This window comes from Falco rusticolus, chromosome 5, assembly GCF_015220075.1.
Source record: "Falco rusticolus isolate bFalRus1 chromosome 5, bFalRus1.pri, whole genome shotgun sequence".
NCBI lineage: Eukaryota > Metazoa > Chordata > Aves > Falconiformes > Falconidae > Falco > Falco rusticolus.
In genome coordinates this window covers 55,218,081-55,233,635 of record NC_051191.1, presented here as the reverse complement: position 1 = coordinate 55,233,635, position 15,555 = coordinate 55,218,081, and the positions used below count along the sequence as shown (strand labels likewise).

General features: G+C 51.4%; 1 protein-coding gene across 13 annotated transcripts; it reads left to right on the top strand.

Annotated features, from left to right (window-relative positions):
- The first annotated feature begins 5,129 nt into the window (after positions 1-5,129).
- On the top strand, positions 5,130-14,868 carry SERHL2 (serine hydrolase like 2). Of its 13 annotated transcripts, none has more exons than XM_037390504.1 (12): positions 5,134-5,380; positions 7,237-7,458; positions 7,529-7,642; positions 8,719-8,760; positions 9,495-9,514; positions 9,715-9,789; positions 10,585-10,694; positions 10,959-11,038; positions 11,400-11,434; positions 12,190-12,263; positions 13,707-13,800; positions 14,086-14,868. In XM_037390504.1, the coding sequence occupies exons 1-12, from the start codon at positions 5,152-5,154 to the stop codon at positions 14,200-14,202; spliced, it is 1,212 nt and encodes a 403-aa protein (XP_037246401.1). In that variant the 5' UTR covers positions 5,134-5,151; the 3' UTR covers positions 14,203-14,868. The 13 variants fall into 13 exon arrangements, with proteins under 13 accessions (XP_037246408.1, XP_037246407.1, XP_037246409.1 ...); XM_037390502.1 differs by having other exon boundaries at positions 5,135-5,380; positions 12,187-12,263; XM_037390515.1 differs by having other exon boundaries at positions 5,135-5,307; positions 12,187-12,263; positions 14,086-14,352.
- Positions 14,869-15,555: the final 687 nt, after the last annotated feature.

Here is a 15,555-nt window from a genome sequence, read left to right as displayed (position 1 = left end):
CATCGAAGGATGGAATTAGCCTTTCTGACTGTGGTGTTGCACTGGGAGCTCACATTCAGCTGCTCCTATGCCATGAGTCAAGCCTTCACCAGAGACACTTCTTCCACAGACAGGGCTCCCAGACCAGAAAACGTGGACTGTGTTAACTCACCATTGGGCTGTTTCAAAAACATGTTACGTGCTTGTACCAACTTTAGCATTTTCACACTTGCTAGCTTGTCAATTTTCAGTCCAATTACTACAAAATATGTTAGTTTGGTATCATTCCATTTTTAAAAAAATCAAAACACAGTGTAAGACTGTATCAGTTTCCTTGCTGGAGCCCTATCACATCAACAGCTTTTACATTTATCAGCCAAATCCATAACCCAAACCTGTAACTTACATCTCCAAAAGTTCCCAAGCAGTTATAGGTATTCTTTTCCATAAACACAGGAGACTTGGCATTAACTAGAACTCTTCCCTTGTTTTTAAATTATCCTTATATGTGCTATTTCCTTATTCTGTCTGAGGTCAATAAGGAGCTGGTAGGCCTGTAATTACAAGTGTCAGGTTACTTCTGGTTTTCGCTATTATTTTGTCTCAGCCTATGGGAAACCTGCCAGATTTTCCAAGTGAAGGAAGGTTAAGTCTAGACAAGAGTTGGAGACAAACTCCTCTCCTTCCCCTGCCACTTCATACATTAAAATAGGTGCTTGTTCTATAGGTATGTATGGGTTTTGTAGAGACCCGGAGATTAGCTCACCCCCCTAGTTAACTAAAACGGGCCCAGAGGATGGGAATCAGCAGACTTCTGAATCTGTTGCAAATATAAAAGACTTTCTGATTAAGAAGCAAACGGAAAGCTGAGACAGGAAAGAGTTTATTTGTATTATGGGTGCTCATATATAATTTATACACAATAAATGTTTCTAGCTATTTCATTAGTTGCAAATAAAGTGATACAAATGTGCACCACTTGGAGCCGACGCATGGTGTGTGCCTGGGGCTGCTTCCAGCTGAATGGTGGTGGTTCATGTGGGAATGATTTAACACTCCAGCAGCCCCACTATCCAAATTCTGCTATAGGTTAGTCCCTGGAGCAGATGCATGCCACTTTCTTAACCACTCATAGCTTGGCTTATTAACTTAAACAAAGATTTCCATTTAAACTATCACACTGGCCCCAAACTGAGACGGGTAAAGAGCTAGCATCTATTTGTCTCTCCCATTTTCTGCTGGGCTGGTCAGCTCTGGGATGAGGAGGGCAACAGGCACCTGCGTGGAGCAAGGAGAGAGAGACCACCTTAAGCTATCACAGCATTTTTTGAGCTTAATATGTCAGCAGCTATTTCAGTCATCAGAAACTCATTCACATTAGTGAAATTCAACACAAAACGAGGGAAAATCAAAGGAAAAGTACACCATGTGAGGTACTGTATGGGTCTGCTGCTGTTGAGCAGAGCCTGGGGATAGCAGGATGTTCATATTCCACCCCAATTCTTCCCCTGTGGGCAGCTTGTTTAAACTCTTGTGACTCCCTGGAACTATCTCCAAGGCAAGGGTTGTGGATGGGGCTCAAGGGAGGGAGATCTCAAATGTCTGCAGGGTATAGATCTGTAGTTCAGACCCTCATTGAGGCCTCACCTTTCTTAAATTGTGTTTTCCTTCCAGAACAAGTCAAATTAGGGGATAAGGTCCTCACCTCTGCAATCTTGTGTACAAGACAGAGACCAAAAGGGCAGCTGTTCTCAGGCAGGGGGACATCAAAGAGTTTGCATGACAAAGAGAAGAAGACTTATTAGGGATCCATGCACTGGGGAGGTGGGGGCTTCCCTGTGGTCGAGTGCCTCTCTCCTCCCACTGACTGCACTGTGGGCTGCCCAAGCAGCGCCTGCACCCGACACCAACAGCTCTGCACTCACCAGACTTCCCCCCTCTCTTGCAGGGATCACTCCCCTGTTCTGGGCTGCTAGAACAGGGAAGAAGCTGGTTCTTGTCACAGAAAGAACTGCTCTGCAGGCCCTAACAGCACCCCAGACCTGCCTGCTGCCCATAAACCCAAAGCCTGGGAGCCAGCATGCTGGGGCTGGTTACGTGATACATGCTGCCCTGTGCTCACTTTTATTTTTCTGTCTACTATAAATTGCAGCACATGTTCACGATGTGGGGCTTTATACAGAGGTATATCCCCTATATATCTTCTGAAAGGAAACACTTAAGCTAGCAATAGCATGGTTTTTTACTTGTATAACTGCACAAGAGAGTTTGGGGTACAGGGCTATTACTAATAGATCACCATAAATAGATCAATATGTCAGTACTTCAGTGCTTGAATCCAACCAGCTATGGGGAATTTGTCCCTTGATAGCAATCAATTTGCTGTACTTAAAGTTTCCTCATCCAATCTGCAGCTAGCACAAACTGATCAATGCTGTTCCAAGTCAGCAGAGAGTAACAGCTTTGCATGTCCCAACGTTCACTCTTGCAGGTCACCTCCTCCTTTGCAAGGACACCGAGGTTAAATTATCCTTTGCTAAGCACAGGGGATATCTCAAACTAACTCCCATTTCTTTATGCAAAACCAGCCTTTCTTACCACCAGGCCCATGCAGCCCAGCCAACACCCCAGCACCTTTCCAGGCAGAGTCTAATTTGATCCTCCACAAGGAGCAATTCCACTGCAGTAGCCTGCAGCATTTCTTAGAAGTAGCTGCAGCAAAATTAATTCTGAGCTATCTAAATTTTGCCATGCATCCTGCACAGAGCCCTCCTCCTGGGGGGTGGTTTGCCAGGTGGTTGAGGGGAAGATATGCAGTCTTGTAAGATGCTGGACTGCTCTTTCAGAGGGGTAAGAAGCATTGCTAAAGAAGTCATGAGGGACCTGGAAAAGATCTCAACAATCTGGCTTTGGCTAGTAGGATGATGGTCCTGCTCCTGAGGGAAGGTCCAGGGCTGCATCCCAGTGCAGCCTTCTCCACTTGGAGCTCTATCCCACATCACCAATTGCTGATGAATTCTGTGAGAAATTTTTCCTTTCCCATGAGGTGCCTGCTGATGGAGCTTCCTACCAGAAGTGACTTGGGATGCATGTCACAGGAGTCCAAATTCACTAGAGAACGCATCATTCCCACCTAAGCCCCAGAGGTCATGTCTGTGACTCAAAGCAGAGAGAGACCACATCCTACTGGCTGCCAGAGTTGGGGAGACGGCCCAAGGTGGTGGGGGAGAGGGTCCAAGAGCTGTGAGTGGTGACGCACATACCACCAGTGCAAGCATTTATAGCAGGTCCCAGTGTTATCCCAAACAAGGCTGGTGCCCAAAACTGCTATTAGGTAGAGGTCAGGGCTGCCAGATAAACCACTCTGGTAATTAACATCTACCTACAAGCTCTGTCCAGAGCTCTTGGCTGTTAACAAGCTCCCTGGGATCAGCTTCCAGCATGTAGCAGTCAGAGGATGTTGCTTGTGTGTACAAGTTCTCAGAGGTAAAGTTCCCTGTGCCTGAGGGACATGTGGCAGCCAAGGCCTGGGGTCTGTGAAGGGGATACCCTGTACTGTGCTTGCATGGCCGGCTGGACAATGCCACCACCTTCAATAGGTTCATTCCACTGCTCTCCAGAAGTGGGTCTGGCTCACGAGGATAGGTTGTGTCATGTTTCAGGTCTGCATGCCTGATTCTCTCTCCTTTTCGGATTGCTGTTACGTGGCAATGGATTTTCCTGGCCACAGCCTGTTGTTCCACCAACCGCAGAGGTTTGTGCAAAGGGTCCGTATCACTTCTGCTCCTGATACAGGGTCCTCTTCCTCAAAAGCCATGCCACAGCCAGAAGTACCACAAGCCTAGCAGACACTGCGTAACAATTACACCGCTTTATGGTGGCTTGTGTCACCAAGAAATCCCAGCAAATCGCAGGAAGGTGCTGCCCTCCACAACAGCAGTGACTGATTATGGAGTGCATTTTACAAATCTGTTCTGCAAGGTGTCTTTTGCTTTTCACCTTTTGTAATCAGACACCTGCCTCTGACAGTTGTAGGAAAGAAGCCATACACGGTACTGTGTCCTCTCACGCTCTATGTGGCTCCCCAGCATTTATGGTCTGTTTTCCTGTTCCTCCCTCCATGGAGGCCTAAGAAAAAACAATGCACTGGACTTTCCAAAACTGTAAGAATTCATGTTCTGATTTCCCTCATAGCTCCTATTTCTTCTCAGCAATGGGTCCCCAAGGTTACCTTTCAACTACTGTGGTGCAGAGCCTATTTTGGCAGGATAAGTTTGAGCTAGGCAGGACAAGCAGGGCTGTAAGCTTCTACACTGGTTTCTTTCAAGCTTTGCAGACCGTTCTGAAAATGTATTGTGTCATTTAGGAGACTGATGTGCTGAACCAAGCAGAGAGTTTTCAATTACCAATATAAAAAAAAAAAAAAAAAAGACTCCCTAAGAACAGACATTCATTCTACTCTCTCCAACTGATCCAGCAAGGCATCCCACTGCTCACAGCATGGTTTGACTTTGCTTTGTTTGACTGCAGAGTCCTTCACTGAAGGGGATCGGTTGTGGCCTGCATTAGGCCTGGCAGACTGATTGCTGGAGGAGATGCGAGGCACCAGCAAGCAGTGTTCCCAGCCATCCTCAGATACATTCTTGAAGCTTGGTCTATGCAGCCACCCCCCTTCTGAGCAACTAATGAGGCAAACTATGTAGAAGCCTCTCTAGCTAAGAGGGGTCTGTTTTTGCAGAAGAGTGGAGCGGCTAAGGCAGTGCTGTCTGCTGTTTATCTGCTGCAGCTTGGTCCTGCCGTAGAGTCAGTGCACTGTGATGGGTCACAGTATGGGAGCAACTGCTGTCAGTGGACCAACGCGATTCCAGCAAGTGTTACGAGTTCAGAAGAGTTTCTCTATCAGAGAGAGACAGAAGTTTAGCATTGGTGTCAAGCACTGAGCCTTTTTGATGTCGCTACGATGCTCCTGGGTCACAGTTGAAATACCTCATGCTGTGTTGCTGCAGTACAGGCAGTTTCCATTGTCAGTAACGTGCTTTCTGCAGGTAGTCAAGGATGAGGCCGTGCCTCCGTGACTGCAACTCCTCACAGCTCCCTAACATGCCCAGTAGATTGATCGCAGCTCCAGATCCCTGGTAGATCATTAATTCCATGTTACTCTCACCGAGCCCCATGCAAATGCAGGCTCTGAGGAAGGTGCCAGCTCCTGCCCACAGCTTCCACCTGCCTCAGGCACCACAGGGCAGGAGCTGGGTCACGCCAGGGGCTCCAGAACCAGCTGGAGGAGGTGGCGGCTGCCGTGGTTCCACCTGTTTGCACAGGCAAGAGGTTTGTGGGTCTGGAGAAGGGGCCAGGCTGGGCTGCTGTGACCGGGGGAAGAGCCAGGCCAGGAGGAAAGCGAGTAGGTGCGGTGCTGTAGAGGGTCGCGTTTGCCGGGATGGGCCGTAGGGCCAAGGGTGGGGAATGGTGGGGAACCTGGAAACGCTCCCCGGGCAGGGAAAGCCGCGCCTCCCCGCCCTCCCGCCCACCACCCCGCTTCCCAGCCGGACGCCCGCAGCCGGGAGGCGACGAGGGAGGACAAAGATGGCGGCTGGCCCGCCCCAGCGCCTCCCGCGGGCCACGGCGGCCCCGGGCCAGCGGCGCAGCAGGCGGCGCCCCGGGGAGGCGGGGAGCAGGGCGGCGCGGCCGGCATGGCCCGCCCTGCCGCCGGGCTCCGTCCTCCCGCCGCGGCCTTGCTCTGCGCCCCGGCCGGACGGAGCGGTAGGGCTGCGGCGGGCCGGGCGCAGCGTGCGGGCGGCGCGGGGAGCGGGGCCGGGGCGGCCGCCAGCAGCCCTGGCGCTCCGGGTGCCGCGGCCGTGCGGAGGTCGGTCCCCGGGCAGCCCTTCCCCGGGACCGAGACCAGCTGCCCCAGGGTGCCCGGAGGCGAAGGCCCAGGTGTAGGGAGACCCCACCCGAGAGCCGGGAGGGACCCCGGGGCCGGAGCCCAGGCGGGGCGGGCTCGGGGAGGGCAGTCAGGCTCTGCCAGGAGCCCAGCCCGCCAGGCAGGCCCGTGGGGAGCGGGCAGGCCCGCGGTCACGCCGGGAAGTCGGCCCAGGGTTGTCAGGATCGGGCCCGATCCTGATCAGGGATCAGGGTCAGGCGCGGCCCCGCGGTGGCGGCAGGCAGGGCCGTGGTGCCGGGGCTGCCGTCGCTGCTGCAGACCAGCGCTCCCGCAGCGGGGCTGGGGATGGTCCCGGTCCCGGTTGAGCGTAAATCGGCTCATGGGTGGGAGGGAAAGATGTAGGGGGAAGAGAGGGATGATAGGGAGGCCCCAGGTGTGGCTGACTGGGACCATTAGGGCCTGTAATTGGTCTCAAGGCCCTGATGGCAGCCTCCCCTCTCAGCCTACACCCTCTGACCTCACACCTTACAGAGGTATGGGCTCAGGAGGGACTTGCAGAGTGATTTAATTGCTGTTAGGTCTCAGGGGCTATTTAAGGGAGCAGAGATCTGAAACATGTCACTGGGAAGGGTATATGGCACGGGAGACTTGGGAATGGGGGGCCACAGGGGTCAGAAGAGCTTGGGGGTAAAGGGGAGGTATTCAGACCACCCCTGGAAGATCCCCAGAGGCTGGGTAGAGCTGGGGGTTCACTCAGGAACCCAAGGTTGAGTAACAGTCAGAGGTAGTGCAGCGATTGCCAGGCAGATTCGCAGTGATGAGACGGGTCTGAGGTTGAGCAGGTGCCTGGGAGGTGGTGGACCCATATCCCGTGCAGGGTCCCTGGCCCTCAGGGGTGCAGAGGAGGGTGACAGCAGAGACCTGCTGTGTGGCATGTAGCCAGCTCCTCTCTTGAAGGTGCCAGCTGGTGGTGTAAAAGAGGAGAAACACCAAGGTAAAAGAGAAGGTGGTAACAGTCTAGTACAGGAGGCAGCATCCTTATTCCCCAAATTGTCTTTTTGGTCCAGGACAGGTGCCTGGCTGACTGCAGCTAGCTGGGGGAATTCTGTGTGGTTCTCTCTTGCCAGAGCTCCTGTACCTTCTGGTCAGGTTGCAGCTGCTGCAGAGACACAGAGAGGAGGGTTTCTCCTCCTGCATAGGGAAAGCATGTTTCTTCCTAGGAGCATCACTAGTACGTGCTGGGAGGAAGATTCCCCAAACAGGCAGCCAGGGACGGCAGCTTGGGATGTTGAATGGGGACCTATAAATCATCAAGCTGCTAATTAAGACCACAGGAGGCTGGTGAGTTACTAAAGACCTGTATTACTCTTTTTCAGAGCTCTGGGCCATTAACAAGATTCCTGGGACCTACTTGAGTGCGGCTCTCCAGGGACATCACTTTATTTTGGGCATGTTCTCAGAGTTAAAGTTCCCAGTGCCGTGGGGCCATGTGGCAGCCAAGGCCTGGGGATCCTCAGAGGGACACCCTGTGCTGTGCTTGCACGGCTGGCTGGACAATGCCAACACTTTTGACAAGCTCATTCCACTGCTCCCCAGAGGTAGGTCTGGCTCATTAGGATGGTTCTTGCGTTGCAGGGCTACACTAATCTGATACTCTCTCCCTTTCAGGTTGCTATTATGTGGCAATGGACTTTTCTGGCCACGGCTTGTCATCCCACCGACCTGCAGGCTCCCCCTACCATTTTCTGGATTATGTGACCGATGTGCGCCGGGTTGCAGCAGGTGGGTGGTTGAAGGGGCCCTTGAGGGGATGTTTGTGCAGGGGGTGCTATATTGCTCCTGCTCCTTAAACAAGAAGGCAGCATTTACTGCCAGAAGGGTCAGTTCCCTCTGCTTCTCCCCAGCCTGGTGTTAGCTGATGCTTTGTGACCACAGACTGAATCAGTATCCCTCTTCCTCGCTATCTTGTGAGAGGAAGAAACAGAAAGCCCTGGGAAGCGAGTGTTTCTGTACTAAAAAGCAGTAGTGGCAAAGTGGTAGATGCAAATAGTTTTGCCAGACTGACTTTTTGTAAGCAGCCAGTGACCTCTAACCAGTGTTAGGTGTAAGCTGGAGACTCTTGATTCTCCCAGATGGCAGCTTGCTTTAGTATTGTACAAAGAAAGCTGTAAACCAAGGTGTCTTGGGTTCTTAATAACTCCTGATATAACTGCCCATCTCGGTGCTGATCTTGCGGGAGGTTGTGGCATGTGCAGTTTTGCATCCCTCATTCAGTATACCAATAGCCACTAGAAGTTCTTTGATGTACTAGAGGGTAAACCACATCTTTCAGTGAGGTGTATTTCAGATGGGCAGCACTGTTGAAGCAGTATTTTCCCATAAGCCTCTTGGAGTGCCATAAAAATGCACTGAAGAGCCTGATGTGCTAAATGGTCCAGAGAGCTTCCGCTTGGAGTAATCATGATTTCCCCAAGGCAGTGGACCTGTCTCTGTGTCCTCACGGCTCTTGTGGAATGCCCTGCAGCAGGATGCTTTGTCAAGGTTTCTCTTTTCCAGCAGATGCTGCCCAATTAGGCTCCTTTGCTTCTTGCCAGTCTTATGTCTGGCAACGAAAGGGAATTTGCTGTAGCTTGTTTGTCATACAGAGAGAGCTTGATAGCTGGATGACTTAACTACCAAGGAAACGAGGTGGTAGAGGCTCTTTTTCTTTAAAACTGGCCTATAATTTCTGGATTAGGAAGAGAACTGAGCAGTGCAAAAGCTCTCTCAGGGGAAAGGGCCCATGTTAGAGAAGCAGCAAGATGCCGCTGCTCTGGTTTCTAATGCAGCACTGTCTGTTTTTGTCTATTGCCACTTAGCCTTGCAGTGGAGACGGTTCACCCTGATGGGTCACAGTATGGGTAAGTGGCTCTTGTCCTTGTTAGCTGTGAGATTTGTGGAAATAGGATTAGATAATTAATTTACAAGACATGCTGCTAGGAGCTGGGCTGGAATATTTATTATATTCTGTCAAGTACCAGGTTCCTGCTTGAGCAATTCAAAAATCCGTGCCCTTGTTTGTAATGCCTCTGCTTTCAAGACCCTGTAGTATGAACAGTGGTAGCTCTCGCTGGCTTTTCCTCCACCCCCCGGAGGGAACAGTGATGGGCAGAGATGGGTGATAAATGGCAGGAGAATTTGCAGCAGGCCCTCCTGCCCAGTTCCCACAAGGCCACAAAGCCTGTGGACAGCAGGCCCTTCTTGGTGGGTCATGGAGCTTGCTGAGAGGAACCGAACTCCAGGCTCTATCCCCTTAGGCTTGGGACGTGATTGGGTTTTGCCATGATCTGGGTTTTGCTCCCCAGGGCTGCTCTGGCCACAGCTTACAGGACCTGTACACCATAGCATTTTAACTAGTAACTTCTCCATGGCCTTTGCTGTGTGAGAGGGAGGTGGGGATGGTGCAGGATGGGATGTTCAGCCCTGCTCTCTGCCTGCATCCTGTCTACTGGGAGAGCTCTGTCTGCAGCTAGGGCTTTATCCCTTGGCACAATGTACATTTCTGCTTCTAAGGCAGCTCCTGCTGTGGGAAAGGGGACTTTCTCTTACTGGGGGATGTCCTGGACATAACTGGACACCGTTCTCTCCTTTGCAGGTGGGTCTGTGGCAGGAATGGTGAGTCAAGCATCCTTTCTTCATGGGGTTTCTACAGCTGGAAAGACAAATGGGAGAGGAATGAAGGGACAGACTGCATTGGACTCGGATCTCAGGGGAGGAGAGGCCTTTCCCTGACTCCCTCTCCAGTGGAGCAGGACAAAGACATCACTCATTGCTCAGTTTTTCTCTTTCTCTCATATTGTTTCATCTTTCTTCAGTTCTGTTCCCTTTATCCTGAGATGGTGGACAAGCTGATCCTGCTGGAAAGTCTTGGATTTATGCTAGCTGCAGAGGTTAGATTTCACATGTCCTTTCCTTCCCTTTGTAAAGTAAAAAATACATTTTTCTTTTCTTTCCCTTCCCTCATTTGCTTAGAGAAGGCACTGATGTGACCAGTTCCTGGCAGTTCACACAAGTCTCGGGGCTCTCCTTTTTGGCAGCCACAGATCTGCTCCTTGTTGCATGGCCTGAGGTCCCTGCTTAGGGTGGCCCTTGAGACATTTGGTAGTGTTCCACATCCTGCAGTCTCTTAGCACTGAAATTCACTTGTCTGTGCCATGTCCTTGTACAAAAGGAACTGGAACCTCTGTCCAAGGAACTGCCAGCTGAGGTCTTTTTGCCAACAGCTTGTTAGGTGACCTGGGTGCAAGACAGGTGGATTTTTCTGTTCCTGGCAGGACATAAAGCTGTATTCCCAATCTGCCATCATCGCTACCAGATGCTGGAGCTTTGGTTGGCAGAAGTGGGACAGAAGCCCAGGGTCGGAGAGACAAAAAGATACCAGATTTCTCTTGTTCTTTTCAATAGTTGTCCTCAACTCAGAAGTGAGGTAGGAAGAGGCAGAAAAGGTTGTGAGGGTAAAAAGTTACTAAGCTCTTTATAGCAGTGCTTAGCTTTCTATCCTTACCTTGCTGTTTAAGTGTTGCTGTTCCCTTTCCCCCGGAAATGGATATTTTTAATATGATGTCCATAACTGGTACCAGTTCTGAGGGATGTTGAAGGGTGAAATACCCTCTTCTGCCCTCTGATAAGGAGTACAATGATTCAGAACAGCAAGGTTACCCCAGTTCCCTACCTCTTTGTTTCAGGACACTGATGCATGGCTGAAATCAAAACGGATGGTGATTGACAGATTACTGAGTCTAGAGGCAAAGCAGCAAACTCCCAAAGCACGGAGCCCCGAAGCAGCATTGCAGAGGTGGGTTCCCGTTTGTCCTCTTCACTTGCTGCCTGTCCTCACCTTAGAAAGAGCTGCAGCTCTGTGAATGGGAAACTGTCCCTGCACTTCCCCTTTCAAGTCCTCCTGGAATCTCAGCAAGACCTTTTGCTTCTGCTGCCAGAAGCCGCTGCTGCTTCCTGCTCTTTTCTGAAGCAGCCTGAGAGCTCGCTGTCACCTTGTGCCATTTTCGCTTTGCTTCCTCCCTTTTCCAGCAGCACAGTCTCTTTGGCATGTCTCCCCCAGGCTCTTAGAAGCAAACAGACATCTGACAGCAGAGGGTGGGGCAATCCTGCTGCAGCGAGGAGCAACTGAGACACCCGCTGGTAAGGGGCTGCATGGAGACAGGGCTCATCGCAGTGCTGGGCCAACACTGGGTGTGGGAAGGGAGCAGCGCCAACAGCCATTGTCTTTTGTAGGGTACAGGGTGCCCTGGCTACAAGTTTACACAGCCTGAATGGGATCAATTAAGTCTGGAGGCAGACCTCTCCATTCCCAGCAACTGGGGTTAGTGCTCAAGTTATAGAAGGGGGCTAAAGAAAAGAGATCAGAAAGGAGGAGAATCTGAGTTAATCCTATTCCTCCTGTCTCTTAGAGTCTTGGGCAGACCCCAGAGGTGAGGGGAAACGGAGCAACTCCAGCTCCTGTGAGACATGAAGACTTTCTCTTGTTTTTTTTTCATTCCAGGATTGGTATATAACAGAGACATGAGAGTCCGTACCGTGAGTGTTGCTCTTCTGACATGCCCCCTGCTGCTTTGGAGCCCTGAGCTTACGGAAAACTCAGGGATAGTGGAGGCTTGCTCACTGAGCCCAGGCCCTTCCTCCACCCAGCCGTTTACTCTCTGCTTCCCAAATTCCCACATGTCTTTTAAATGGTGCTGTTAAAAGAGCCTGCACTTGATCATTAACTGACTCAGCTTACAGAGTCACTGGAAAATATTACTGATTTCTTTTTTAGCAGTTCCTCTGCCCCAGGGCCTCCTGGCCACATTTTCCTGCCATTATAACTCTTCAGGCAGCAGATGGATGGATGCTTTCTGTCAGCTTCTTTGTCGGGTCACCCGTATAAGGGGAGAGAGTTTAACAGTCCTTATGTTTGATATAAGGGCCTCCACTACCTGTGCTACTGCCAGGGTATGAAAGCCAGAGTAGTGTACCATCTCCTCTTCAGTAAAAGGATTTTTAAAGCTTTTCTCTGCTATGAGATCATTCCTGCATGTGCTGCATCTCAGCAGGCAGCATTGTTGGCAGTCCTGAAACGCAGCTGGACAGAAGGAGCCTTTGCAAAGCCAGCTCCTCTTCTGTGCAGCCTGGCTGCCTGTCATGTCCCAGCATGGCAGCTTCAGGGCCACAGCCACTTCTGCCTTCAGAGCTGCTAGTACAGGAGGGATCAGGGACACCCTCTAGGGACACCCTCTGCCCCCAGCTGCTGTCCCTGACCATTGCCACTTTCCCTGTCTTTGCGCCTGCAGCAGAGTCAGGAGGCCTTCACAGTGGAGCAGTGCGTGGAGCTCCTGCAGAAGATCCAGGACCGTGCTCTCATCATTCTGTGAGTGAGGCACAAGCCAAACCAACCTTTGCTGCCTCCCTGCAGCCTGGGCAGAGGGAGTGAAAGGTTAGACAGGAACCTTCCACTACACGCTCCTCTGCAGCAGCCACCCAGACCTTCAGGCCAGTTGGCACAACAGCACAGCCTCACATGTGAAAAGCATTTTCCTAGTTCCCCACTACTGCCCTGGGCCAGGCAGGCTCCTGGAGCAGGCAGAGAGTATCTGGAACATTCTTCTCTCAGCCTGGTGCTGTGCTTTCAGGCTGGGCCTCCCTGATGCAAGGCTGACTGAGGAAATGCCTGTCCTGTCTTCCCTGTGTTCCTGCCTTCATGCCCCTGTCCCATGACTTTCCATCCTTTGGCCCTACAGCAAGGAGCCATCTGTGAAAATATGACCCTCCACAACACTGCTCCTTCTTGCTTTCCTCCTGGCCTGGCTCTTCCGCCCGGTCACAGCAGCCCAGCCTGGCCCCTTCTCCAGACCCACAAACCTCTTGCCTGTGCAAACAGGTGGAACCACGGCAGCTGCCACCTCCTCCAGCTGGTTCTGGAGCCCCTGACGTGACCCAGCTCTTGCAAGCTCTGCCCTGTGGTGCCTGGGCTAGGGAGGAGCTGTAGTGAAGTAGCTTGGGGCTTGCACAGAGTCCCACAAGCTGTGAAGCTGTCTGGGTGGGTAGCTGGTTCTGTCAGTCCTCTGCATTTTTCCTTGGAGGGCAAGATGTGCAGGGCTCTGGCTACCTTGGCCTGTGTGGTGCTGTGAAAAAGTCTCTCTAGGAAACAGGGTGCAGTTTTGGCTTCCCTGGTCTGTTGAAATCATAAGAGGCTAAGGATTTCCCTACTTACCCAGAAATGCAACTTTATGGTAAGGACAAGTCCTCTAGGCCATACAGACTGAATGCCTTTGAGCCTGGCTTGTCACCTTGTCCCATCACCTGCAGCACGGTAGGAGACAGCATGATCTTAGCTCTGCAGGTCTGTGCTGGCTGCCTTGGTACTGCCCTGGTACCTCCCTCCCCGAGCAGGACACACCCTGTTTAAAACAGCAGCATGGAGGGGAGAAAGGGACTGAGGGGAGATGTAGAGGCTATATGAAAGGAAAAAGAGCAGAAAGCAGGGTGGGGGCAGGGAATGGTGTACTTCTCCAGTTAAAGAGTCAGTCCTGGGGGGACACAATATTTAACCAGTCTCTACTCTGATACTACTAGGCAGTCACCCAAAGTATTAAACAGATAGTTGGATAGAAAATAGCTGCTTAGCCAAGCTGTGTGGTGCTCCTCCGACTACCGTGTATGATCCTGTAACCTTGCTGCTTACGAGCAGCCTGGAAAGAGCAGTTGGGTCTGTCACCTCACTGTCTTAGGGACACTGCTTCTGCCCAGGACAGCAGCAAAGACAAACTGAGGCATGCTATGTGTTGTACTGAGCCTTGCCCTTGCTTTTCAGAGCACAAGATGGACTTTTGGTACCGCACAAGCTAGACAGCAGAAATCACTTTGCGAAAACTCTACAGGAGGAGTTTGAGTCTACTCTCAAAGAGGTGAGAGCAAGCTCCATCCTTGCATCTCTGCTCTGTGCACCAACCTGGGACCAGCAGCTAGGAAGCAGCTCACCTTGATGGACAGCCCACACTAGTGGACTTGTCCTGAATGGCATAGCCCTTACATGGCAAGGGGGAAGCCAACCTTGGCTGCTGCCAAAGTCCCAAATTAATAGTGCCCTCCTGGAGCCAGCTCTTCCCTAGTCCTCCCAGCACTGTCCTGCCTCACTTGCCCCACAACCCCCTGGGTACTCCCGGTCCATATCTTGTGTCCTTTCCCTCCAGCACATCCAGCTAGTAGAGGTGCCTGGGAGTCATTTTGTGCATCTGAATGAGCCTGAGGTGGTGTCTGGAATCATCAGCAACTTCCTGACTGTGCAAAACACCAGAGCCAGGCTCTGAGAAGCCCTCATCGCTGCGGCAATCCAGGAGAACAGGGAGCCAAAAAGCACACCCTGGAGGAATTGTCACCATTCCTAACTCGCATCCAACATCAAGTGTCACGATACCCTCTCCTATGCTTAGCTCACTGCAGGATGGAAGCAGGTCTGCTCAGGGGTTCCCTGGAGGAGGGCTGAGCAGAGTTCTTCAGTTGTCAAAGGGCAAAGGAATCCCTTCACTTCCAGCTCTGTGAGTACAGGGATAGAGGCCCAGGGTGGCCTTCCCCGTGCTTGCACCCTGAAATGGAGCAGAAATACAGGTAGAGACATCATCTGTGGGAGTAGCATGAGAAAGGTGGCTCACCTTACCTCCTCCCCAAGGATGGTACACCCAGTCTCCTTCCAGGATTAGACCTTCTGAATAAACAGAAAGTGTTCTGCTTCTCTGCTTACTTCCACAAATGCCTGAGCTCAGAAGGCCTTGGTGTCTCTGTTCTACTGTGAGAGCTGCTGCTTTTTTAATCAGCTTAAATAGAAGCTCACCTGGGCACAGAAGGCCATTTTAATGAACTTCTAGGGAATGAGTCACTAATCCTCTCGCTGAAGCAGCTGGGAGAACTGCTATTAATGGAAAAGTTGGCAAGATTATTTCTGTCCTTCTAAATAAAGATTAATCTCCTAATGTTAACTGTCTCCTTGACTTTACAGGAGTGAACCTCCTTTCTTTCGGGACACTCGCCCAAGGAGCTAGAACACCAGTCTTAGAAGGCAGCAATTTTTACACAGCCTGCTTTAGACAGGCCATATTAAGGATCCATCTGCCTCCTAGTTAAAGTGATGCAAAAAGCCAACTGCAGCAAGCAGGCCTGGCAGCTTCTCCATGCAATGGAAACTACAGGGGTTTTTCTAGGGGAGGGTAAACCTGTTTTAACCCAGCTCAGTGGAATTTACCAGTATTTCCACCTTACATTCATGGTCGCACCTGTAACAAGGCTTCACACAGTAAAATAACTGTGTAAAAGCCTGGGGGTGGGGGGGTTACAGCCCCTTTCTTATCACAGAGCATGCTGGGGTGAGCAATCATTAGGCCCGAAGCTGCACAAATGTTACATGGGCAGTATGAAAGCATTGTCCTGTGACTCGATGTGCCCATCGGCATCCTTACCTGCCTCCTGCAGACAGGTTAAGTGCAAAAAGGGCCTTGGGCAGTCTGGTTTCTCCCTCCAAAGCCAGGCTGCCACCTCATCTTGCTCTAGTAATGGTGCTGAACATCAGAAGTTCCCACAGCCCAGGCTAGACACTGCTGTAGAGGCCCACACAGAGCCAGAAGACTGGGCACATCAACACCTAGCTAAGAGGGAGCTGTCTGTGAGGG

Excerpts from the sequence above, each read along its gene's own strand:
- SERHL2 (XM_037390502.1), top strand. The coding sequence starts at position 5,152 with ATGCAAATGCAGGCTCTGAGGAAGGTGCCAGCTCCTGCCCACAGCTTC. Across the intron at positions 11,435-12,186 it reads GAGACATGAGAGTCCGTACC|CAGAGTCAGGAGGCCTTCAC; the intron begins GTGAGTGTTGCT and ends TTGCGCCTGCAG. Across the intron at positions 12,264-13,706 it reads GACCGTGCTCTCATCATTCT|AGCACAAGATGGACTTTTGG; the intron begins GTGAGTGAGGCA and ends CTTGCTTTTCAG.